Here is a 25,239-nt window from a genome sequence, read left to right as displayed (position 1 = left end):
GGTGAAGTATCTATGACAAACCAAACATTATCAAATTGAAGGACCTTCTTTTTAGTTAACTCTTAGTCTCCACAATCAGGCCTCGGCCCTCTAAGACAACATACCTCATATGATCTTGACACGTATTTCTCCAATGTAATCATGAGTATGAAGCAACGAAAATCAATTTCACTGAATGACCAAATTATTGTATTGCTTTCATATGTATGAATATCATTACTATTTGATTCCTTGTCAATAAGATGTAGAGTTGGTTTGAGCAATGGAACATTAGTAGGATTCATACTTCTACCTAGCTGTTCGGTCAATGCTGGTTTGGCCAATTCCGAGAAAGCATTTTCTTCAACCTTGAGGTCGCCATGAGGACTTGTGTATTCTCCACTTTGAGGTGCAATAGTTGATTTTTGCTTGATCATATCCTTATATGGCTGATGGTTGTCTTTTCCATGATCATTTGTAAGCTGCAGATCACAAGCAATTGATTCCGCTTTCTTTTCTATTCTTTCTTCAATGGTAACTTCTGAGTTTTCTGTTAGCTTCAGCTCTTTACTTTTCTCATTCATTTCAGTTTATCCACAAGCATCAACTCCCTCTTGACTAGGCACAATTTGATCTTCTTTCAACTCTGATTGAGATCCTGATTCAGGATCCAATTCCTCTTTCCTTTTTCTTACGTAGTAGCTATCAAAAGATTCAGTAGCCTTGACATTTTCAAGTTCACTCGAGTATTTATCGAAAATTTTGATAATCTCCTCATTCACGGGTATGGTATTACCAGTCAGACTTAAGGTATTCCTGAAAAGTTAGTAGGTTATTAAACTTTTGGTATCTGTTATACCATCCAGCAATTGTTGAGGCTGCAATTTCATTTTCCCTCTCTTCCATTTTTGTAATCATTCTTAGCATCCCACAGGCTGACGGAATTTTGGCTCTGATACCATTGAAAGATCACCAAATCTAGAACTATAATTTTCTTAACATAAACAAGCTTTCAATATTGATGTGCAACTATCTGATATATTTTGTTTGGTGCATTCAATTCCAAATTTTGCAATGAACTATGAAGCATAAGATAATAAAAATATATTTGGTAACTGAATAATCAAAATGCCTCAAAGAACAATTTGAAATGGCCTTTATTGACAGCAATATTCATGCACAGGAATAATACACGACAGAGAGAATCAATATAAAATTATATTAATGTGTAGCGTTAATAATGCACTGACATTAATATAATAGGATTACTCACAAGTGAAAATATGCCTAGCTGGTGTTATGATGAATGCACAAAAAGTCTTCTGCCAATGGATACTGCCCCATGCAGGTCCCTGCAATTGCAAGCTTCTGCCAAGTTCTAGAATTAAAGGAATCCTGCACAGAACAGCTTGAGTACTTTCCTCTTGAAATCCATGGCCTGCAGAATGCCTTTGTACCCCCAGAACTCAAGCTCTGCAACTTGTAATATTCTGCCACCAAAATAATGGAGCGGCAAATGATAATAGCTGCACATATTGATTTTTATAACCCCCATTAATGAAATGCTTAAATTCATTCAACTCCTGCGCTTAATATCATGGCATATATGAAGACCTTAATGGAGTCAGCTCCTTTGAACATTTATAGCAGATATGAATTTGTATGCTAAAAATTATATTCTCAGCTCTTTAATTCACGGCAATATCAAAACAAATATTCCAAACTTTGGAAATGAATAGCCTAATAAGATGCCTCTTATTTCCACAGCTTCATAATAATTTTACCAGCGGAAGATTGTTGCCGGGAATAATCATTATGTTATGTTGTCATATTATGTTTATGTTGTCTTCGGTAATAATGAGTTACGGCGGTCAGTTAGTTAGTCGTCCCGAAGGGCAGTTGGACGCGATAGTTGGTCGCACCCCTTCGGGTATTATATATTGCATACCGTTCCTTCTTAGTATCATCATGATAGTCATGTCTGATGTAATGTTATAAGCACTTGATGTACATGGACTGTTGAATTAATACAGAGACTGGTTATTTAATATATTTCCATTATGTTTTGTGCATTTACTTTCTGCATTTAATCGTTTACCCATATGTGGGAAACATTTGGCGCCGTTGCCTAGACATACTCAAGAAAGGAAGGAGTGGATGGCATACAAACACGATGGGCCTACCCGTCGGTGAGATTAACCCAGAGGCCGACGCCGCGCAAACGGAACAATCGTCGTGGGACGCAGAGCGTGATTGCAAGAGGCGAAGGGGAAATTGAACCCTGTAATAATCCCGGCACAATGTTGAGATAAATTGTGGCCGAAAGGGAAAATAATTTAAAAAGTTTTTTTTGTGTACATGGTGTGTGCTTGCTATGTACGGAAGTGATTTATGCCAAATATACTAAATAAGAATAAAAATAAAAAGATACAAAGTGACGAATGGGAAGTGGCACAAAGAGGGTTGATTCTCAAACAGCAAATAGAACAAAGGCGTAGGCTAAGGTAGCTTGCTGAGGGACGATCGGCCGAGGGGTTGCTCGAAGGGAACCCAGGAGGTGTCATGGAGGTTGCGGAGGCAGAGATAGACGGAGAGAATTACACCCTCTACACTGTCATAGGGTTGCCCGAAGGGAACCTAGGAGTCACGGAGGGTGCTGAAGGAGAACTCTACAGTTCGCCAGAATACCACCGTAGGGTAAGAAGTCGCAAAGAGTTGGTGGAACAAACAAGGCGAAGTCTAAACCTGATCGACGCTACCAGAGACCTACTAAAAAACTTGTCCATTTTGGAGGACAACCGGAGGGAGAGGACCGAAGGTGACGGTATGGCCGACGGTGCCGAGGGAGCACAAGGGTACCATACGAGAGGCAATTTGTTCGGTTCGGGGTCAACAACCTTCTCCAGAGGACCCACGAGTGGAGGGTCAGGTGCAGGAAGCGGAGGTGGAGGATCACCAGGTACAAGCACACAAGGCACCAGAGGAGCGAGACCCAGCGGTGGGATGGCAAGTAAGAAGAAGTTGCCGAAGTTCAACGGCGACGGGAAGGAAGATCCCGTCTACCATTGCCGCACTTGCGAAACCATATGGTCAACGAACGGTGTTACCGACCAGGACGAATGGGTAACACAATTTCCAGCAATCTTAAGGGGAGTGGCCATCGACTGGTACTTAGATATGGATAAGACCAAAGTTAGCACAAGGCCCGACCTGAAGAAGGAGTTCGGGATAGAGTTCCGCCTCCTCAGAGACGACAATGAAATAGTAGCCGAAATCTATGGCACAAAGCAGAACAAGAACGAGATCATCCGAGCCTATAGTCGGCGACTCAAGGAACTGTTGGGGAAAATGGAGAGTCAACCAATGGATGGGTTGAAAAAGAGATGGTTCGTGGAGGGACTGAAACACTCCACTTGGAAGAAGATGAAAATTGTTCCACCAACCTTGTACGAAGATGCATTTAATAGAGCGAGACCAAGACATCCAAGAAGAAAAAGAAGAAGGATAGCTCGTCTGAGGATGATGACTCTTCTGAGGGAAGCAGCAGCGATGGCGAGTTCGGCAAAAAGGTGCAAGCCCTGCAGAAGGACATGCTGAGGATGATGAAAGAGCTGAAGGTTATGAAGGGAGGTCAGAGCAACACCGACGAAGGGGAGCTTTGGTGCACAGAATGTAAGACGGACGGCCACACGAAAGGCTCTTGCCAAAAGAAGGCCTATTGTGATATATGCCAGTTGATGGGGCATCCCACCAGGGAATGCCCCTACAACATGAAAACACGAAACCAACAAGTATTGCTTACGCAGGAACAACCAACTACATCGGGTGGTACCGGCAGCTCCCAAGCGAACAACAGTGCAACATCGGGAGGCTACCGAGATAACCGGTGGGGACGACGAAACAACAATAACAATACAAGGAGTCGGATCCAATACGACTCCAAAGGCCGACCGATGGTACAATGCAGAGCGTGCAACCAGTGGGGGCACTTCGCCCGAGACTGCCCAAAGGGAGAGGCCACACAATATTTGTGCAAATGGTGCAGACCGAGAGACCATGAAGACGCCACCTGCCCGAAGTCCGGCATCAACTTGCTCAATATCAAGGAAACCAAAGAAGAGGAAGTGTTGGTCGTAACCCGCGCCCAAGCCAGACACGCAATGTGCCCAGACCCGGAGACAGAGAAGCGAAGGGTACGTGAAGCACGGGAAGAAATTGAGAAAGAGATATGAGAAAGGGCAAAGGCGAAGGGTACAACGGGTACTTCCAGCCGACCGGAGGCGGAGGAGGCTATACTAAATCAAATTTTAAAATTAAAACTGGAGGTGCCTGTGAAGGTACACGGCCTCCTCCAGACAATGCCTCAATTACGAACGACATTGCTGAAAAATCTCTCCCAACCACCGCACAGATGTTCCTAGGGGGTCTGCAATAGACCCCATGCTGCTAGTAGTTAACATTGGAAGGAACCCGGCCATTGTGGAGATGGGTATCCTTGGCACCATTCTAACCAATACCATCGTCAATGGTGGATCAGGAGTGAATGTTCTTCCAGAAGAAACCTGGCGGAAGCTGGGGAAGCCGACATTGTGGCCATCTACATTCAATTTGCTGGGAGCAGATCAACATGGAATCAAACCCATCGGGACAGTGATGGGCCAACAAGTTACCATCGGGGCGCAACCCTTCATACTAGACTTCGTGGTAATCCCACTAAAGAAAAAAGGGTACGATGCGATCTTAGGGAGAAGGTGGCTAGTGGCAGCCAAGGCACCCACAACTGGAAGAAGAACACTCTGTCTATGGAGAATGGAGGAAGGAAGTTTATCATAGACCTCGGGACACAGTTGGTTAGTGTGGAACTGGCATCATCTTCGGAATCAGAGGGTGAAGGAGAAGGCAACCTGAGGAACGAAGAACAGGGCTGCAGGGAGCCCAACGACGAAGGGATCCTCAAACTAGGAGAGTGCTCCGAGGATGAGACGGGGTCATTGAACGGGCTCTTCCACTGGCAGATGGAGGATTACGAAATGTTCCAAAGCTACAAGCTCAAAGTAGATGAACCAGAGCAAGTAACAGAGGAGGTGTACCTACCAAAATACAGAGAATATTGGAAGGGAGACGCCCCAAACCTCGGTGACGTAGATAATCCCAAGATCATTTGTGTCAGCAACAATTGGAACCCTGTGTGGAAGGTCGCAGCCTTCAAAATCTTTATTATTCTTCTTCTTATGTACAGGAAGGAGACCGTGGTCCCTGTAGAATTTGTGGTTCCAGGGCTTTGGATGGCCATTGAAAATAGACTTGCCACCAACGGGTCCAAATTGAAACCCTACCACGAAAAGCGCACAAGGGACCCGAGAGGCCGGAAGGACACCCAAGAGTCCGGAGGGGAACTCGATAGGATGGAAGGGAACTTGAGAGGCCGGGCAGGGGACTCGAGAGGCACGGGACCAAAGCGGGAGACTCTTAGGCGAGGCAAACCGAGAAAGGGTGATCCCAGAGGCACGAAACCCGAGCCGAATCTGGACACTTAGAAAAAAATAAAAATTAAAAATTAAAAAAAATCCGTACGATCCATACGGCAAAAAAAAACAACCACGATGGAACCACCGTGCAGTGACAAAACTGACGGTGGGACCACTGACGGTGGAACCACCGTGCGGTGGCAACACCGACGGTGGACCACCGGCAGTGGATACCTCCACCGCCCGAGGCCATAAGCGCATAAAAACTCCGCCCGAGGACATAACCGCATAATACAACCACCGCAAACATAAACACAGCCCCGCACAAACGCACTCCGCCCAACAACGCAACACCCACGCAAGCACAGGGCAGGCACACGCAAGGCATACGCAGCCATACATAGCCATCCAGGAGGTAGTTAAGCGTTCGGCGTGCAGAAGGAGACTCGTACGGTGTGTATGGTAGACGGTTGGTCGTGTATTCCGAATGGGGTGATCTGTACGGTGGAGGGGTGTTGACCGCATGGGAAGGTGGTCGTACGATTGGAGGTGTCAGTGTTGTTGACCGTACGAGGAGGTTGTATGGCCGGGGTGCCATCGGGGACATTACAGTGGAAAAAAAAAACAAACGACGACGACCAGATTGAAAAATCATTCGATGACATCTGGAGCCAGGACGCTGAAAATATTAGAGTGGAGAAGAAGGGTTTTGACATCTTAAAATATCACAAAAATGATGCACGCCATGGACTTTCGTGTGGCGCAACCCCTCGACCCCGCTAGGGGCATTGCCCCCAGACCCCAGTTTATTTTTGAGCTACAATACACTTTTTGAGTTGGGCGAAGGCATCAGAGAAGGCACGGTAAGTGTTGGGTTGTCCCGTACTGTGAGAAAGAAACTGGCAGTTAAGCATTGGTGGGGAAGCCATAAGCCATAGAGGGAGACAGATTTGGACGTTGCGAACAGAGTCTGAGGGAAGGCATTGTAGGCACGCAAAGTCATATAGCACCAGGGAGTTATTCAGTTCAGTTATCAACCTTTGGGGAGTGTGATGAAGGATTTGAGGCGTCTCCTAGCCTTTGTGCCCGAAGGTTGTGGCCACTTCCAGGCATGAATGGTACGCTTTGAGGAACTCGGAGTATGTCTCGGCTGGACGTGAGGTTGCCTTGGTGGATGCATAGAGGGCTCAGGAGGAGCTGACCACCAGGTTGGAGGCAGTACTAGCGTGAGACTTCGCTCGGCGTACCCAAGAGTTGGATGTCGAGAGGGTAGCGCGGGTGGCTATCGAGGACAAATTGGCTAGGGAGACAGTGTCGTTTGAGTAGCAGTTGGTGGAGGCTGAAAAGCGTGTTTCACAAACAAGTTTGGGTTAGGCACAGGAGGATTGGGTTGTCAAGGGAAAAAAACAAAAAAGAACTCTTGCGAAAGCAATAATGGTGACATCCGCACTTGAGCATAGGATGGTAGCAAAAAAGGGTTTTTAAGTGAGAACGCAGCAGGTGTATGAGTTCCACGCTCGACTGGCATTCGCAGTTCCTGCAGTTCTCTACCTTGGTTTTGTTTAATGTCATCTCTATTTTGTATTATGTCGTCCGAAGACGACTTCTTTTCTTGGGGGGGATGATGTTGTCAGGAATAATCATTATGTTATGTTGTCATATTATGTTTATTGTTGATTGTAACTAGGCTTATAGGGGTTCGGATTGCCTTAAGGCAACATCCGAACCCCCCTTTAGGACTGGGTCCTATCCTAGGGTAACGTGACCCTTTCTCATTCACATTGCCATGCTATGCTAAATACATGCCATTTTAAGTATTGGCGCCAAAACCAAGGAGGTCGACTTACATTTCAAAGTGCAAAAGATGCATATAAATAAATGACAATTTGTAAGTCAATAAACAATTATCAAGTTCACATACAAAGGCGATTTAGCTCTGCTGTGCGAATTCAAGGAAGAATGCGAACTATCTCAAATTGGTGCGAAATTGTATTTCAGATTGGTGTGAAATTGTCCAAGAGGACATAGTGGTTTTTATGCAAGGCTTTGAAGCATACAAGGGAAAGATCTGATATGTGAAGATCAGATTCAAGCTAAGTATTGTACTTATATTTAGAGGAGAATATATAATCTGACCTGTGGGTCTTTCATGCTGGGTTTTTCCTCCTTGGAGGTTTTCCCAGGGTATGCTTGTTTGTCTACTGTTTTATTTCTGATTTATGTTGGCTTATTAAATACTGCAAATCTGATTACAATCTAGGGCATAATTAATCTAAGTTGATTTACTAAAATACTGCAAATCTGATTACAACCTAGGGCACAATCAATTATATAAATCTGATTAATATACCTAGGGTTTAAAATTACATTTATGTTGTCATCGGTAATAACGAGTTACGGCGGTCAGTTAGTTAGTCGTCCCGAAGGGCAGTTGGACGCGACGGTTGGTCGCACCCCTTCGGGTATTATATATTGCATACCGTTCCTTCTTAGTATCATCATGATAGTCGTGTCTGATGTAATGTTATAAGCACTTGATGTACATGGACTGTTGAATTAATACAGAGACTAGTTATTTAATATATTTCCATTATGTTCTGTGCATTTACTTTCTGCATTTAATCGTTTACCCGTATGTGGCAAACAAAGATAAGACCTTATTTCTCTCTATTAAAAGGAAGCCATATAAACATTCGATTCTATAATATTTATCTCCCTTAATTAGACTGCAATCAATAATAACCCCCAATTAAGCTCTCTGCAAAGAGAAATGAACTAGCACTTGCACCTATAGGAGGTTCAAGGGATGCGGTGATAGGAAATTAAAGGTAAAATTTAATTGAAGATCCACTATGGAAATGACGTTAATAGAAACACATTTTTATACAGTAATAACAAGATTAATGACATGGGTTATATTAATTGTAACTTGTCAATCACATTGTAGAATAAAGAACATTGCAATGATGATTAATAGTTTAGGAACTGACCTTTGACATACTGTGTTTTAGTAGTTTTTTTTTGTTAATATTGTTATAGTAAGATAATTTTTATGCTCAACACCTAAAAAATAAGAGCTATTATGTGTGTAAAAAAACCAAGAAGGAGGAAGAAAACAAGTCATTAAGAAATACCACACAAGTTAAAGAGGCCCTAACGGAATGTACCACACATAATAGACTTCCTTTGTCTTAATGGAAGTTTCATTGGTGTTATAGATATTTATTCTTACATAGTTGCTAAAAACCTAGATGTAACATCATTCTTTTCTCTCATGCACTATGTACATCTGATAGAACTGCACTTCTAGAAGTATTTATTATTATTTTTTTAAATTCAACACAATATTGCATCTATGCATTAATTTTTTATTTTTTAATATATAATATCAATATTATAATTATTAATATATAATATACCTATATAATATCATCTTATCTTCTTACTAATATATGTAATAAATTTATAATAAAAATATATTATTAATAATATATAATATAATGGCCCGTTAATGTGCCTAGTAGGATTAATCCTACTCAAGGTTCAAAGTGTAGTGCAACATGGGAAAAACCGGAGATGGGATGGACCGAGATTAATTTTGATGGTGCATCAAAAGGGAATCCAAGTGTCTCGAGTGTGGGATGCATTGCAAGAAATGATAAAGGGGTCGTTTTGGCAAGGGGAGCAAAATGACTGATGAATGGAACCAATAATGAAGTGGAGGCACAAGTTGCTTTGCTTGCCATCTCTCTAGCTGATAGAATCTTAGTTACTAAGCTACATTTGGAAGGAGATTCAAAAATAGTAACGGAGGCAATTGCAAAAGGTGTCTCCCAATGTTGGAAAATTAATAAACTCATTTCTATTATTGAGCAAAAACTTTAAAACTTTCAAGATTCTAGAATCTCGCATGTCCAAATGGAAGGAAATGTTGAAGCAGATCACTTATCAAGGGTGTGAATTTAATGATCAAAATGTGAGGTGGTGGGATGGCCCTAGCGAGCACGAGTTATCAACAGTTTGATGGAGAATGACATTACCGAGGAGTTGGCAGGCGGATGAATCGCCCACGATCTCCTTCATCATTTGGGCGTATTGATGTGTATCGATTGATCCATGTAGCGCTATTAATGCACTTTGACTTTGAGTTAGTACGTCGTAGGTTTTCTCTCCAATAAACTGTGTGGCGGATTGATAAAATTCGAAATGGAGGTGGCATGAGTGTTCCTAATATAAAATGCTGAGTTGGTTGCATCGTACACCATCAACACGAGGATGTATTGATGATATTTACAGCAGAATTGACAAGGGGTAAGGTGGAGCCATTTAAGTGCAAGGGTGGGCGGTGCTTTGGCTTTTCCAAGGTTGAGGTGTGCGAAGGAAGCTCCAAACAGTGACAGATGGGTGTTTGAATAGTGCACAACTAGCAGTCATGGAAACGAACTTTTTGCTTCACTTTATTAAATAGCAACTGGCTTTTTTGGCAAGGTCTCAGAAAAAAGGCTCGGGGGAGTTTTCAAATTTGACGACCCCATGTTTTTGCAAATCATGGAGGTGTTGTTGAGCGAGGAGTATTTGAGGTTGGAATACTGTTACAAAATGAATGCTAACATTATTTCTATGGTGGTTGCATGGGGATTGGTGTTTGGTTCAAAAGAGGATGTGATTTGGGTGGCAAAAGCGTGCATCCTAGACCATTTGTTGTGTGGATTGACCTCATTGATGGCGCGAATTGTGGTGGGAAGAGGTCTGAGGCGACTGTTTGGAAGGAATCAAGATAGAAATGAAGCGAAGTTTAGACCATTCGTTCTCTAGAATGATGGAGCAGACCAAGAGGCCATAACACAGGACACACAGGTGGGTTGGGAGGCTCTGAAAGTTTTTGTTCATGAGAAGAAGGTGGAGCTTCGAATGGCACGAGAGGCGAAGCAGAAGGATGATGCAAATAAGACTAATTTTGCACCAAAATACTATTGGGTCAATGGCCCTAGTGAAAAGAAGAAAAAAGTTTTGTTTGAGTTTTGTGTTATTTCTTGTTAAAGAGTTTGGTAAGACTTGGTGTTGTTAATTTTGTATTCCAAAACAATGGCTTAGAGCCAAATTTTGGATGGTGGGATAACGGATTGTAGGCAGGGTAGCTTCTGGTCGTAAGCAGTATTTCATGGCTCAGGTGGTATATGTGGCAAGGTTTCCTTCATCTTCAAATAGTGAAAAGGGTTGATCCCTGGTTTTGTTTTTATCTGACAAAGTTAATGTATGAGCCTTTTTTATATTAATAAAATACTATCTTTATTACCAATCAAAAAAATAATATATAATATAATATTATAATGACTTTGATAAAAATAAAAAAAATGGCTTGCACAACGCAAAGAAAAAAACAAAAATTCAAACTCTCAATTCATAGCAAACCCTAGACCTCCATAACAAAGGCAAATCAAATTAACAGCTCTATGAATGGCGCCACAGATTCCCATAATGACTTAGATGGAATGCAAATCATCAAATTGACCGAAGAAGTAGAGATGGACATTGGACTCCTGGAAGATTTTGGGATTAGATGTAGACTTATCAGGCCAAAGTTGAGTGGGGCAAAAATTCAAAAATGGATCAAGAATACTTGGAAGACTCAAGAGATCACCAAATTCTTTCCAAAAGTATTTTTTATTGTTGTCTTCACCACTGAAGAGGAAAGTGATAGAATTATGCAGGGAAGTACTGGATTCCTAAAGTATTGCAAATGTTGGGATGGTCTTTTCATGGATGTGGACAAGCGTGTTGGTGGACTGGGTACTTTGTGAAACTCTAATTCTATTCAAGATCATGCAGTAGAGTCAAACAAACATTGGACGTGTTGACATGTTTTTTATGACAGCGTCTAACACAGAATAAAGTCACCAATGGTCACCTTATCCTCTCTTGATCCAGATTAATCCGTATGCTAGGATTGCTTAAAGTTCAAACGGCTAATCCCAAGGTCCCTTCAGTGCGTGGACATGACTCAAATGTTTGATGGGTTTGTTGATAACCCAAGGGGCCTTACGTGTGTTCAATTGGAGAAAACTCATGCAAGCTCAAAGATTTCTGTGCGGATGATTTGCAATGAAAGCTCTAGTTTTGAGTCTTTTAGATTTTGAATTATGCGGAAAGTAAATAGGAGTAGGGTAGAGAAAAACTAGGCTAAGGCTAATTTAATCCTAAGAACGGGAGACAGGATTACTTATGCAAAATCAAACCAATCTTTGTTTCGCCAGCAAAGCACAACTATACGAAGGTCGTGCAATCTTCAAAGGGTGCATGGAGGCTTTTCAGATCATCAATACAGACCATCGGATCAAACAATCTCTACTGACAACCGAAGTTAAACGCATACACATCAACAAGCTCAGGCTAACTTTGCACGGCGTACAACAATCAGCTGCACACCAAAAGTATGAGCTCGGATTCTACAACAAGTTCTCCTATCAAATCCAGTTCTTCTAACAACATATAAGCAAATCTAATCTAATTGAAGAGAGCAAGACCATGCAGATTGCCAAAGTAGAACAAGAATACACCATCAAGTTGAACAATGCATTAAGTTAGCTACTTCACAATGTTGATGCAACAATCTCAGACAATAATCTCTCCTCCCTTACAAATGAGGGGGGTCACCCCTTTATATAGGCCTCAGGCCATGCAAACCCTAATTAGGGTTTCACCCTAGAAGATTCCCCACTCAAGGTGCAACAAGGTGGGAATCGATAATAAATAACCCATTATGCCCATGTACAATTAATTCAAAGAGCCTAAAATGGCGCCCACTAGCACATTAAATGTGCCCCATGATGTTGATTATGCCAAGAATATAGCAAACACCCATGCAAGGAATAAATGCCCATCATTCTCCATATAACGGCGACATGCACAGAGAATAAAACAATAAATGAGGAGGCGGCAAGCAGGAAGATTCCCTCTTTGACGACGACATGCATTGACTGGACCCACGTCTAGTCAAAATACTTTCAGTAATAAATATGCCACCACTATTCAACCAAAAGATTCTCGTCCAAAAATGGACGACCATTATCCCGTTCATTTACAACTGACTAGAGTTCTATTTGTACCTGGTATAAAGAGAAACCTTGTCTCAGTTTCTGCACTTGAAGATAAGGGTTACAGATTAACCTTTATGGAAGGAAAGGTACTTGCTTGGCCAAAGAACTCCACCATCAAGAAAGCCCACACCATTGGAGTAAGACAGGGGAGCCTCTACAAACTCTGCACCACTCCACCTCTAGCCTTGATTCATGAGACTCCAGATTCGAATGAACTTTGGCACAGAAAATTAGGGCACCTTCATTTCCATGCCCTACCTAAGATAGAGAAGATGGTGATTGGCTTACCCAAACTAAGTCATAATTCTGAAGGAGCCTGCAAAGGGTGTGCCTTGGGAAAGACTACTAAAGGGTCTTTTAATTCTAGCAACAGTAAATCCAAAAATGTATTAGAATTAGTTCATTCTGATTTATGTGGACCCATGTTTGTACCCTCCTTAGGGGGATTTTTATATTATGTAATATTTGTAGATGATTATTCTAGTAAGACCTGGATATATTTTCTGAGGTACAAAGAGTCTGAAGAAATCCTTTCTAAATTTAAGGAATTCAAAGCTCTTGCAGAAAATATGACAAGTAAGAAAATCATAACCTTAAGAACAGACAATGGGGGGGAATACACTTCTGATATGTTTAAATATTATTGTATAAATGTTGGGATTAAGAGGGAGTTAATTGTACCTTATAACCCACAACAAAATGGGGTAGCTGAAAGAAAGAATAGGACTATAGTAGAAGCTGCTAGGGCTATGTTGTTTGACCAAAATAGAGAAACCTCATTTTGGGTTGAAGCATCTAGGACAACTGTGTACATTCAAAATAGATGTCCTCATTCTCTTCTTGATAATAAAACCCCTGAAGAAGCCTTTACTGGTAACAAACCTGACATAAGTCATCTCCGGATCTTTGAGTGTCCAGTCTATATTCATGTCCCCAAAGAAAAGAGGTCAAAGTTAGAACCTTCTAGAAAGAAAGGAGTATTTGTTGGGTACAGTGAAACCTCTAAAGCTTACAGAGTATACATACCTAGTGTTGTGACCTTTTTCACACATCGCCCCATTGCAAATAGGGACCCTCTCTTTTCCTGCTTTCTAGGGTTTTTGTTAGTGTCCCTTGACCTTTTGCTGCAGTTTCCCCAAGCCTTGTCTAGTTCAGAGCATTTCAAGCCCTAACGATTGAAAGTTAGTTTTTGCAAGTTATGTGATTCCGAAATGCGAACACCACCAGAGTGCTTAGAAAGGCCAAAGGATGAAGATCGCAATTGATTTGGACGAATTTGGACAACTTTCTATTTTTAGAAAGTTTGCTTTTTTGCTTTTTCCTATTTTTTGGAAGTTCCGTTTTTGGCATTTTTAGCCCAATCCCCGGTATGGCTATTTTTAGAAAGTTTTCCCTTTTTTTTAGGGATGTCTGCTTTTTGCTTTTTCGGGATGCAAACCTAGGGTTTACACTTGCACCACTGACCAGCTTCGACCGGAACTCGAAAATTCCAAGTTTTGACCTAAAAAGCTAAATCCCTAGATTTTAGGCTTTTTTGCTTTTTCGGGACGCAAACCTAGGGTTTACACTTGCACCACTGACCAGCTTCGACCGGAACTTGAAAACTCCAAGTTTCGACCTAAAAAGCTAAATCTCTAGATTTTAGGCTTTTTTGCTTTTTCGGGATGCAAACCTAGGGTTTACACTTGCACCACTGACCAGCTTCGACTGGAACTCGAAAACTCCAAGTTTCGACCTAAAAAGATAAATCCCTAGATTTTAGGCTTTTTGCTACTTCAGATGATCCACCTAGGCATGGATTTCAAATTTCAAGTTAATCCGATTAAATTTGATTATGCTATGAAATTTTGAAATTTCTCTTAAAATTCTTCTAAGTATAAAACCCTAATTTCTGCTTCCGACTAGCCTACGGGTCTCTGGAATAGGCTAATGGTCCCCACAACAAGCTAGAGCGAAAAAGGGAACATTACAATATGAGGCCATGGATAGGACCAAGGAGGTGAGAAGGAGTAAGCTAAAAAAGAACAGGGATAGGTATATGTCGTTGTGGGACATAATTGATAGGAGATGGAATGGACAAATGCATACTCCTCTCCATGTTGCGGTATACTTGCTCAATCCTTTGTTATTCTATAAGACTGACTTCATGGAAATTGATGCTGAGATCAAACAAGGCTTCTTCAAGTGCATGGAAAAAATGTTTCCTAACTTGGGAAAATTTGATGCGGCTATGATAGAGTTGGAAGTATACAAGCATGTTAAGGGTTTTCTCTCTTCTAGGGCTTCTATACAAAGCAGTAAAACTATTCAACCAAGTAGACTCTATAAACTTTTGACAATCTCTTTATTTTGCCAACATGCTCATTAAGTTTGTTAAGATTATAAGATATTCTTAGTCTTACAATATCATCTCCATATAATGTATTTTTCAGCTTCAAGGTGGGCTTCTTTTGGAGACGAAATACCAAATTTAAGGTGGATGGCAGTGCGCATTTTGAACCAACCATGCAGCTCATCAGCTTGTGAGCGTAATTGGAGTGTTTTTTAACCCGTACATTCCAAGAAATGCCACCGCCTATCACAACAACGGATGAATGACTTGGTATTTGTTCATCACAACTTCTGCTTGAAGATAAGGAAAGCTCAAAGTGAGAATATTAATATATAGTTGCAGTTATTGAAATTGTATTCACTATTCATTGTGTTTTTCACTTGTAAGGCAAACACTAATTTCTACATGGGCAAAATCGGGAACTATTGAGGAAGGCTTGCCAATTGACCTCGATGAGATATATCCAAAGTGAGGCTTCAAACTGAAGATTTTGATCTCATGACGGAAGCCAACGTGGGTGTTGAACAAATTAGGAGAGGCTTTCACCCCAAAGCTTCATCATCAAGGCCTCCTGCCCTCTAGCATGTCATTGCCTACATTTGATATTTTGGAATTTTGTACTTAGTTTACAAGTTGACTTTGTTCAAAGTCACAAACTATATTGTAATTGACATTTTGACATCTATCACCATCTAGATATTATTTATGTAGTATATTGTGATGTCCCCTTCTTAGATTACTATTACTGATAGGTTTGCCTGGCAAAAATTATAAGGAGACAAGTCAGAAACTAGGACATACAATTGGGAATTAGGTTTACAGAACAACTGAATTTAATTATTCATCATAAAATACTATATTTGTATTAATTAACACAACGGAAGTCATACGAAAGTATCCTCAAAATACATCGATTACAAATACAAGAAACAGAAATAATATTGAACAAGTGCCATTCCAGAATTAGTTAAACTCAGTTCGTTATTCATACTCAATTCACTTTAACGCAATGAGAATTGAGTGGGGTAATCACATAGATTCAGTTCTCCTAATTATTCTCCCAAACAGATTTATACTTTATCTTATAAATGACCTGCATCTTTCCAAAGGACAATGCATGGTAATGGTGGTTCATCATGCCAGACCCAAACCCAGGAGCGGTCACTTGCCCTCCTGGCCTACTGGTTCATCATCACACAGTAGGTGGGCTATTTAGGTGGGCAATCGACCCCACTACAGATCCCCCTTCTCTCAAAGAGCAGTCATATAATGATAAGTTATTACATATGATGTTATTGTGTTCTTGGTTCAGACTTTATCATTAGCTTATTTATTATACTTGTGTAAGTTATAAAAGATGCTTATTTTCAGTCTTTTAATCAGAATTATAAGATCTGTTAGAATCGCTTAAAGTTCATTGTGATGGAGTATATTTTATACAGTTTGGAAATTGGTTTAAACATCGACAGAAATATAATTCTACAGACGTATTTGTAGAGCTATGATTTTAACGTACCAATAATTTCATATCCTTTAGAATCTGAGTATGATGGCATACCTGGCAGTCGGTCTCCTGGCTGCAGTCGATTCCCTTTCCATATATTCCCCCCGTAATCCCTTGTCCCCCTTTTGATGTGTTTGTCTTATAGTATGTGGCGGGTCAAACTGAGGGTCACGTCTCTTTTTAGAAGAGACGTGATTACTTTATAGTTTGCTGCCCTTTTTTTTGTTTGTTTGGGTCGTGTCTCTCTTCAGACGCATACCCAGTGCATTTATTTAATATTATATTTATTACACATTCCATGCAATATTTACATTAATAATTATAGGTATGTTAAGTATATTAATTTAAATTCAACAATAATTGTTAATGATCAACGCAATACTTATGATTTCATATTAATTAATATTCACTAATTAATCTAACATAATAAGGTTTGAACTGTTTTCTGAGCAGCGACATAAGTATTAAATGAATATCGGAAATTAAATACACACATACAAACATATTATGTACATTTAGCATAGGGACATGACATTTATATTGTGCAACGTAAACAATGATATGAATATAAACAACGAAAATCTATTTCCTGCAATTCATGTGTTCAAGTGTCTATTTTATTTGCCTACAATATCTCTATGCTATGGAAATGCCCCAAAATATCAAAAAAAAGTAGTTTTTGAATGTTTTTCTGCAATTTTTTACGTTTTTTTGTAAATCCGATTTTTTCCCGATTCTTTGAAAAACTCTTATACTTTTGTTTTGCCGATTAATTCCCCAAACGATTATTGCTTTCTTGACCTAATCTATATTTTGAGAGCAAACCCAAATAGCAGATGAAATCACTTGAGACGTTTAAAAATATGCAATCATTTAGTTAGCCAAAACCCACTTAAGTAGATAATGCAAACAAAACATGTGTTGAAAGACGAGTTTGCTATCAAGCGTTCCCATTATTGATCTGCAAATAGTAATTGAAATTTTCGATAACTTACATTTACAAAGCACCAATATGGCTTCAGCGTCAAAAAGCAACTTGCAGTTTCCACAATAAGCAAATAAAGCCAAACTGGTGAGATCAAAAATACAACAAAAGATGAATGAAAATGAACTTTTGAACTCACTGTCATGAATTCTCTGTATCTTGACTCAAACATAGCCATGGCAGCAAGGGATCCAGAACCCATCGTAGCAAAGGGTAGAGAGTCTGTTGATCCATGAGGATATATCTGCATTAAAAAAGAATAGAACTCTCTAAGAGATGTATCAAGCCTGTTCACTCACTCTTAACATGAAAATGAAAGCGGTTCACAAAGCAAAGAGCTGATGATAACAGAAGTTTCAGCATCTCAAAAATCATATTACTCCAAGAGATTTAATGCGTTTGTCCACTCAGCCTTGAGCCCTAATGTATAAATAAATTAATAACTAAATAATCATGAACACAAAAGAAAGGAGGTGATCATATAATTTATCAAAACTCTCATGGTACACGAGCAGCTTACAGTGTGCAAGTGTGGTCCAGTAACATCCACACCACCAAGTACTAAGGCTGCACTCACATAGCCTTGATAACTGTTCAAAGAGGTAAACGAAAGGTATTAATTCTGTCTGCCAAGTTAAGACAGGTTCTTAAAAGCAGCATTAATAACAACAAATGATTCACAGTGCACACACTACATGTGACTTTAATGGCAACTTACCCGGACAGATGAGATTTAAGAATAGTAAGGGCACTAATAACCCGTGATTTCCGACCAGTTGCATAACGATGGAGCTCAAGTTGAGAGCTGACCATATCTATAAAAATACAAAAGAACATTTAGTACCTCATCATAAACATAATGAAGCATTTTCAAATAGAACTATGAAATTGTATAGCTCCAATTGAGAAATTGCCCTCCTTCACTTTATAGCAGCACCAATCATCAAATAGGTTCCACTATTATAAATACTTAAGCGAAAAAACATAAGAGAATTAAAAAAAACCTGTTACTGCTTCTGTATCTGCAGCAGTTCCAGCTCCACAGCAATATATGTTTGGTGCAATACAGTGTATCTTCTCACAGTTCTTATCACACACTATTGGACCTTCGGTGGCTCTAGTGTCAGCCCCAAGAATGATTCCATCCTGAATTGAAAACATTCTAACTGGTAAAATCTTTCAATGGGACTGGAAGTCATCAAGCAAAGTAGAGAACAAAATGAAGGGATGCCTAAAGTATGACACTATATAACAGTGAAATATACTTCTAATGCAAATAAACATGTAGAGAGCAATAAATTAGAATCATCTTGACTGTGAAATAAATGAACAGATTAGATATTGCAAGAAATAAATCCATTGTGTGTCAATTTGAGAAAAGACTCCATGCCACTTGAAACTATATCTAATATGTACTCATCCAATCAATAATAGCAAGCCTTGGGAACCGAACAATTCCCCTCCAAAGACCTTGAATAGACAACATACCTAGAACATTATCACATCCTTCCCCTTCCCCTGAAACTCAGGTTTGAAACCCTGCAATTTATATATTCACTTCATTTAAAACCCTACTTTGCCAGTTCCTCGCTTTCTAAATGTTTCAGGGAACCTCCTCCATGTTTTACACATTACTCTATTACCTTTCTGGACCATTCTTAAATATAACACAGACTCTGTTGGAATCATAAATTACAGCTGCTAATCACCTTCAGTTGACTGAAAAAAAAAATGAGTGCACAAAAAAAAGACATAAAGATGCACAAAACAAGAATGGTTAAAGAGCTGACCTTAAAAACAAGACCAACAATTGTTGTGCCTGTTTTACGAAATTTAGGAGGTTCAACACCTTTCTTAACAAGCATTCCATTTCTTTTACACAAATCAAAAGAAAATCCCCCCTTAGGAGGAAGACTGATTTCAGCACTCGCCATATCTTGAATCTGCCTCCTGCTGGACTCTGATTCTGCCAGTAGCAATTAAAAAATTTAAAATACTTCCAAAGTAATACGCCCTCAAATTTTCAAACTTCAATACAAACTTCAAAGCCCTGAGACTTCAAAACCTCAAACTGCTTATTCTTTTTAAGACAAAATCCCCTTTGCCGTTTTACCTGAGAAGCGAATAAACCCAAAACAAAGTCAAGAACTCCAGCACTGCGAGAACAATTTTCTATGGACAAGCATAATAAAGTTTTAAAAAATGCAAAACTTTACTTAAAATGCTGCTCATCTTCCCAAGTGTAGCTTGCGTGTGCAATTAAATTTCATAATTTGTACTGCCCTATGTCAACCAACCGTGTTAAATTCTGAATATGGTAAATATGTTTAACTTTCAAATTCAAACATAATTTTGACAAGAAACTCAGTTCAGATACGAAATAATCAAAATACAACTATAATCATAGTTAGCACTTTAAAGCAGTAGGAATAACTCAAACTACTAAACAAAAATTCAACGCTTGGGATAACTAAAATAGGCTCCTGTTACAAACTCTTGGAAACAAGTACGGCATTGGAATCTCCTTAAATTGGGGAAAACAAAAACAGAAAACCTAAGAATTTGGCTGTATTAAGCCGTTAAAAGCGAAAGTTCCAAAGTATTGAAACTCAGCTATACATTTATGTTCCAACAGTACTCTGTCCAAGCTTATACTTCCTGATCCAAAAAAAGAAATTAATCTTTCTTAAACCCTAACCCTGATAATAACAATTATAGTAAGAAAACAGCAAGTTAAGCATTGATCTCTATATCCTAGTTAATCGTTAATCTCTATATCCTGATGATGGATCACGCATGCTCAAATGTGGATGATAAAAGCTCTCACATAGATCTCTCCAAAAAATCATGGACTTCTGATACTCAAAGTCTATAAAATTTACCATTTGTCGTATAGGAATAGCATCAAGGCTTCTATAAAGGAACTGCCCGAGATTCAAATCTTCGGGAGACATGACAAAATGTTAGATAAAGTAAAATTTGTCTCCGATGAACAAAGCCAGGTACAAGTTCTACGTGACTTAAATAAAAAATATAGCCTAAATTTTGGCTTATGAGAAGAACATTACTCCACGAGAAGGTTTTATTCATTTTTTTTTATATCTATACTATACTATTAATCCTGTAGCATTTCCATGTCTTTCAGAGTCATGGCCTTAGAAAAACCTGGACCACTATGAACCAAAACAAATTACTACGAAGCGAAAAAGCGAATGAAAAATATTTTTAGATGTTTCCACGTTCCATTTTCTGTATCATAATGCAATTGAATTTACATCAATGTATGTCATCCAAGGCACAAAAAAATACAGTGTAACTCTGGGAGCCTACCTCGATCAGGCTCAATGAGATTTTACCGTTGAAGCAACATTGGCTACCCTGGCGATTTGAATCAGCGCGGTCTGTTATTTCCGCGCCTCCTTAAACGCTAACTTAACTTCCAAGAAACCAAAACATAAAAACAGGCACTTTTTTTCCAAAAAAAAAAGTGCTTTTACATAAATATTTTAAAATTTTAAGGGAATAAAATCATTTTATCTAACTAGAGAATAAATTTAAATCAATTTAAGTATGAATTTTAACTTAGATTAATTAAAGTTATGATATATAATTGTAATAATTATATAAAAATATAGATTGTTAATGGGTAAAATTGGGTTTATCCATCTTGTTGCAAGGTGAAGACAATTCAATGGATTAAGCTTGAGGATGGATGGATAAAAATAAATTTTGACGGGTCTTTTAAAGAAAACCTTGGTCCATTAGGTGCAAGATGTGTTGCTTGAGACTAGATGGAAAACATTTGGCATTGGGTGCACAAAAGCTCACAAACGAGACTGATGACAAAGCAAAGGCTAAAGCCACTTTGCTCATCATAAACTTGGCAAGCAAATTATCGATCTCGAAGATCTACCTGGAGGAAGATTCTCAAACCATCATTAATGTAATCATTTGAGGACAAACACAGTTTGGAAGTTAAACAAGTTTATTAAGATAATTAGAGAAAAGTTGAATTCATTTCAAAAAAATTAAGTTACACATACTTTGAGAGGGGGGAACAAGGTGGCCGACATGTTGTCTAAATGGGCATCCAACAATTATTTTTAATAATGATGACGAGATTTGAGAAGATATTCGGGAGGTGAATTTTGAGGATGAGAAGTTGTTGTTCTCATTTTTGTAATTCAAAAAATGGAGACAACCCCTATGAATTTTTCTTTGAAAATTCATATTGTTTCTTCTCTAATGCATGCTTTTCAATATCAATATTTGCCTCAATTTTTGTTTGGTCTTTTGTGCGAGTTTTGGCATTTGTTTTAGTTGTGTTTTCCACCTTTATTGGTGCAATTTCGAGTTTCAACATTGACACTGCAAGTAAGGGACCTTTTTGTTGACACTACAACTATTATCTCACTTATAGTCGGGTCCTAGAGACCCGATTGCAAATAAGAAGCTAAGCGTTTTAAAGTTCAAATACTTATAATCAGGTTATAAGGGTCTGATTACAAGTAGTTCCTTTTCTTTTTTATTAATACTTTTCACTTGAAGTCGGGTCTTTCTAACCCAATTATAAGTGAGATTTTCTTTTAGAGAAAGTAAAGGAGTTAATTTTTGCCCTTGTATCGAATGTCTTGAAACCCGATTTCTCTTCTTGCACCTTATTCTGTGCAGATTGGGAGGAAGGTTGTTTGTCTTTGTTATTGGAAATGACTCTCCTTCCTTTCTTTATATGGATGTTAGAGAGCTTTTGTTCCTATTTTCATTTTTCGTTGTGTGAAAGATTGCTTTGAGGCCTCGGTGTTTTCACTACATCTTTGTGGTTTTTTTTGCTTGAGGTAAGTTTCTATTTAATGCCATCTTAAATGCTTTTCTTTGGGGTTCTCATTATGTGTTTTTTGCGTTGTGTGACTTCATAGTTTTGGTAGATAAAAAGTGTCTTCTTTCACAGTTCTGTAGATGCCCATTCTCATGGCAATGTTGCATCTTTTCAAAGTTTTTCATTTGCTTGTTTCTTCCCACCATTGGATCTATTTTTTATTGCAAGATTATATTGCACAAAAATATTAGCTTGAAATTGGGTCTCTAAGACCCGATTGCAAGCTTGCATTGCATACCAACACTTGTTTACTTGTCGTTGGGTCTTAGAGACCCAATTTCAAGTGAATGATGCTTTGTTATTTTTTTATCCATGCTATTCATACAAACTTGTATTCGGGTCTTCAAGACCCAATTTCAAGTTTACTATCCCCTAAATGCAAGCTCGTTCTATTAGTATTACACTTGTAATCAGATCATTGAGACCTGATTACAAGTGAAATTGTATCTCTTGTTATGCAATGAAGGATGCATTTCAGGTCTCTACAGCATGGTTGCGAGTTTATTATCTTCCCCTTGTCTAGCTTGTAATCGAGTCCTAAAGCCCTGACTATAAGTAGAAGGTTATCACTGCATTTCAAGTTGTCAAGCTTATTTCATTCACGGTCATGCTTATCCATACTCAAAGTGCTCCCAAAAGAATTATGTTGTGTGCTATTTATATGTAATCGAGTCTCCAAGACCCAATTGCAAGCATTCATTACCATTCACCTCTCAAGCAATATGCTCACACTTGCAGTCGAGTCCTGAAGACGTGATTACAAGTGCAAGTCATGAAGGTTCATTTGCTTTATACATTTGCAGTTGACCCTTCGAGATCTAATTTTCACTCATGTCGCTATCAAAGATTATCCACAAAGCATATTTGTGTTGGTCTAAGTTATCTCATGATAAATACCCATGCAAGTCTTGATGTGAGCATTGGTTTTCAAAGGTTTAGCATCATGGAATCCCCATTAGCTAGTGAAGATGTTCTTACTCTTCTGAGTTTTCATCACATTGTTGCAGATTCATGTTCAATGACAAAAGAGATGGCATCTCCTTCCAACAAGAAGATGAAATATAAGTATGATAAATACCAGAATGAGGTTGCTCCCACACAAGTGTTTTCTCTCATTGATGATATCAAGGACATGGAGATTGAACATGTATACATGTCTAAGTTTCTAGAAAGACCAGAGGGATTACCGACTCGTGGCATACAATTGCTCCCAAATAGTCACATTCATTAGGTCTCCTCTTTTCCAGTGGTTGACTTGGAGTCAGAGATTGTGCTTGCATGCACTGCTCATTTTGATAGCAGATCTAGGACAATCAAAGATGATGATGGCAATGTCATAGTCAGGTTAGATGCATAAACAATGATAAGATCTTCAAAGTTCCTGTCGCCCCGGTGTATGCAGATATCTCTATGAAGAGTGCTCTAGATCATTATAATCAGAGAAGATTTGACTACATTAGACACATCAATTCTAAATGGCTCAAGACTCCTAGGACTAGTTTCATGAGCTAGACCAAGTTGTATTGCTCTGACTTCATTGAAGAAGTTAGTGATATTATCACACTTCTCATCAGGACAATGGGTTTAAGACACTCTAATGTGTTTGAGATCTAGATGTACAAGTACATCGTAGTCATGAGAAAAGGGCAATCTCATATTTTATGGGGTGAAGTAATCAGTGATAACCTATGTGAGCAGTTATCACAGTTTAACCATCTTCACCTTTTACATGAATTCATACTTGGTGTACATGGCAGCGTCACTTAGACAATTTCTTGGTCTTTCTACCAAAGGTGATAGACCATTGGTACCGGTATGGAAGTATTACGAACAAATCGCTTTGAGGCTCGGTAGAATCCACTATAGAAGAGTGTGGGATGCTTTCCTTGGCCACTTCATGTGCCTATTTGATAAAACACTCAAGAACGGGAGAGTCTCTAAGGTGGTATAGAGGAAAGTGAATGAGTACAGATGTTTGTTCTTATAGTTTCCAACTTCCACCTACATGATCTAGTTGGATGTTTTGAAGGTCAGTCATACATGCTACCCAAATATCCCACTAACAAAATCATTCTGATAGAGTTGGCTAGACAACTGATGGTTGTTCATGCGATCCATCTAGCCAATCACAAGTAAGGTATCAATATTTTTTCTCACAATCCATTGCAAATTGGTTGGTATTCCTTGACCACCTTAGCAAGAGCCAATGCAATGGAAACTGGACTTCAAGAAATCAAGTTGAGGAAGTTCAAGGAGAGGAAAGATTTTGATTATCGAGAAAAGAAGGATAGAATCAAGAGATCCTTCACTCATGTCCATCGCCTAGAGGATGTGTGGTTTGATCTCCACACTGAAGAAGACATCAGGTGAATGGATTACAACAGGCACACTCTAGAGCAGATCATAGATGTGGATCTAACCAAGATCCCAAAAGGAATGGTGGATGATGGGAAAATTCTTGACTCGGAATATACAGAGCAAAGAGTTGTCGAAGCTCCTCTTCATTCTCCTCATTGGTCAAAAAAGGAGTGTGATTCTATTTTTGATAGATTTCAGCCCATTCTTGCTAACACCAATACTTGGCTGAAGAATAATAACGTCAAGACCATCAAGGTTAAAGTTGGAGTAGAAAGTGATTTAGCTGAACCAGTTGGGCCAAGATTAGAGGTTAAAATCAAATCCAAAGAAGGTGCTTCCTCTTCTAGCACTAGAATCAAGCTAAGGGTCAATAGAGCTTTGGTTATTCTTCCACCAGAAGTATCACTGAAATGGAAGGAGAAACCATAGGTGCGAATCCATGTTATTGACCTGGAAGGTGAAGAACATGAAGAGAGTACAGTGGGATCCCCTCCCACTATGGACTCAAGTTCTCCTCAATCAGTTCCTTAGTTGTCATTAGATGTACCCATGTCTTCAATTGACACAAATGTGGACTCTTTCTCCACAGTTCATGTAGATCATGTCAAATTAAGTACGTTTGTTTGTACTAATATAGAAG

At 39.2% G+C, this 25,239-nt stretch overlaps 1 protein-coding gene across 6 annotated transcripts in view; it reads right to left on the bottom strand.

Annotated features, from left to right (window-relative positions):
- The window catches only part of LOC131073372 (proteasome subunit beta type-7-B), a 90,718-nt gene extending 69,895 nt beyond the window's left edge, over positions 1–20,823 (bottom strand). For 2 of the 6 annotated variants that reach the window (XM_058009791.2, XM_058009788.2), the window contains exons 1-6: positions 20,696–20,823; positions 19,156–19,331; positions 18,370–18,511; positions 18,084–18,180; positions 17,886–17,955; positions 17,505–17,609 (exon numbers count right to left, since the gene is read on the bottom strand). In XM_058009791.2, coding sequence (XP_057865774.2) covers positions 17,505–17,609; positions 17,886–17,955; positions 18,084–18,180; positions 18,370–18,511; positions 19,156–19,299 — 558 coding nt within the window. In that variant the 5' untranslated portion in view covers positions 19,300–19,331; positions 20,696–20,823. Of the gene's footprint in view, positions 1–17,504; positions 17,610–17,885; positions 17,956–18,083; positions 18,181–18,369; positions 18,512–19,155; positions 19,332–19,430; positions 19,479–19,581; positions 19,644–20,695 lie in introns of all 6 variants that reach the window. The other 4 variants (XM_059213506.1, XM_059213508.1, XM_059213507.1 and 1 more) reach the window with 3 other exon arrangements.
- Between the last annotated feature and the right edge of the window lie 4,416 nt (positions 20,824–25,239).

The sequence above is a fragment of the Cryptomeria japonica genome, chromosome 10 (genome assembly GCF_030272615.1).
Source record: "Cryptomeria japonica chromosome 10, Sugi_1.0, whole genome shotgun sequence".
NCBI classification, from domain to species: Eukaryota; Viridiplantae; Streptophyta; class Pinopsida; order Cupressales; family Cupressaceae; genus Cryptomeria; species Cryptomeria japonica.
The sequence above is the reverse complement of the archived record's forward strand: the minus strand, read 5'-3'. Positions and strand labels throughout refer to the sequence as shown.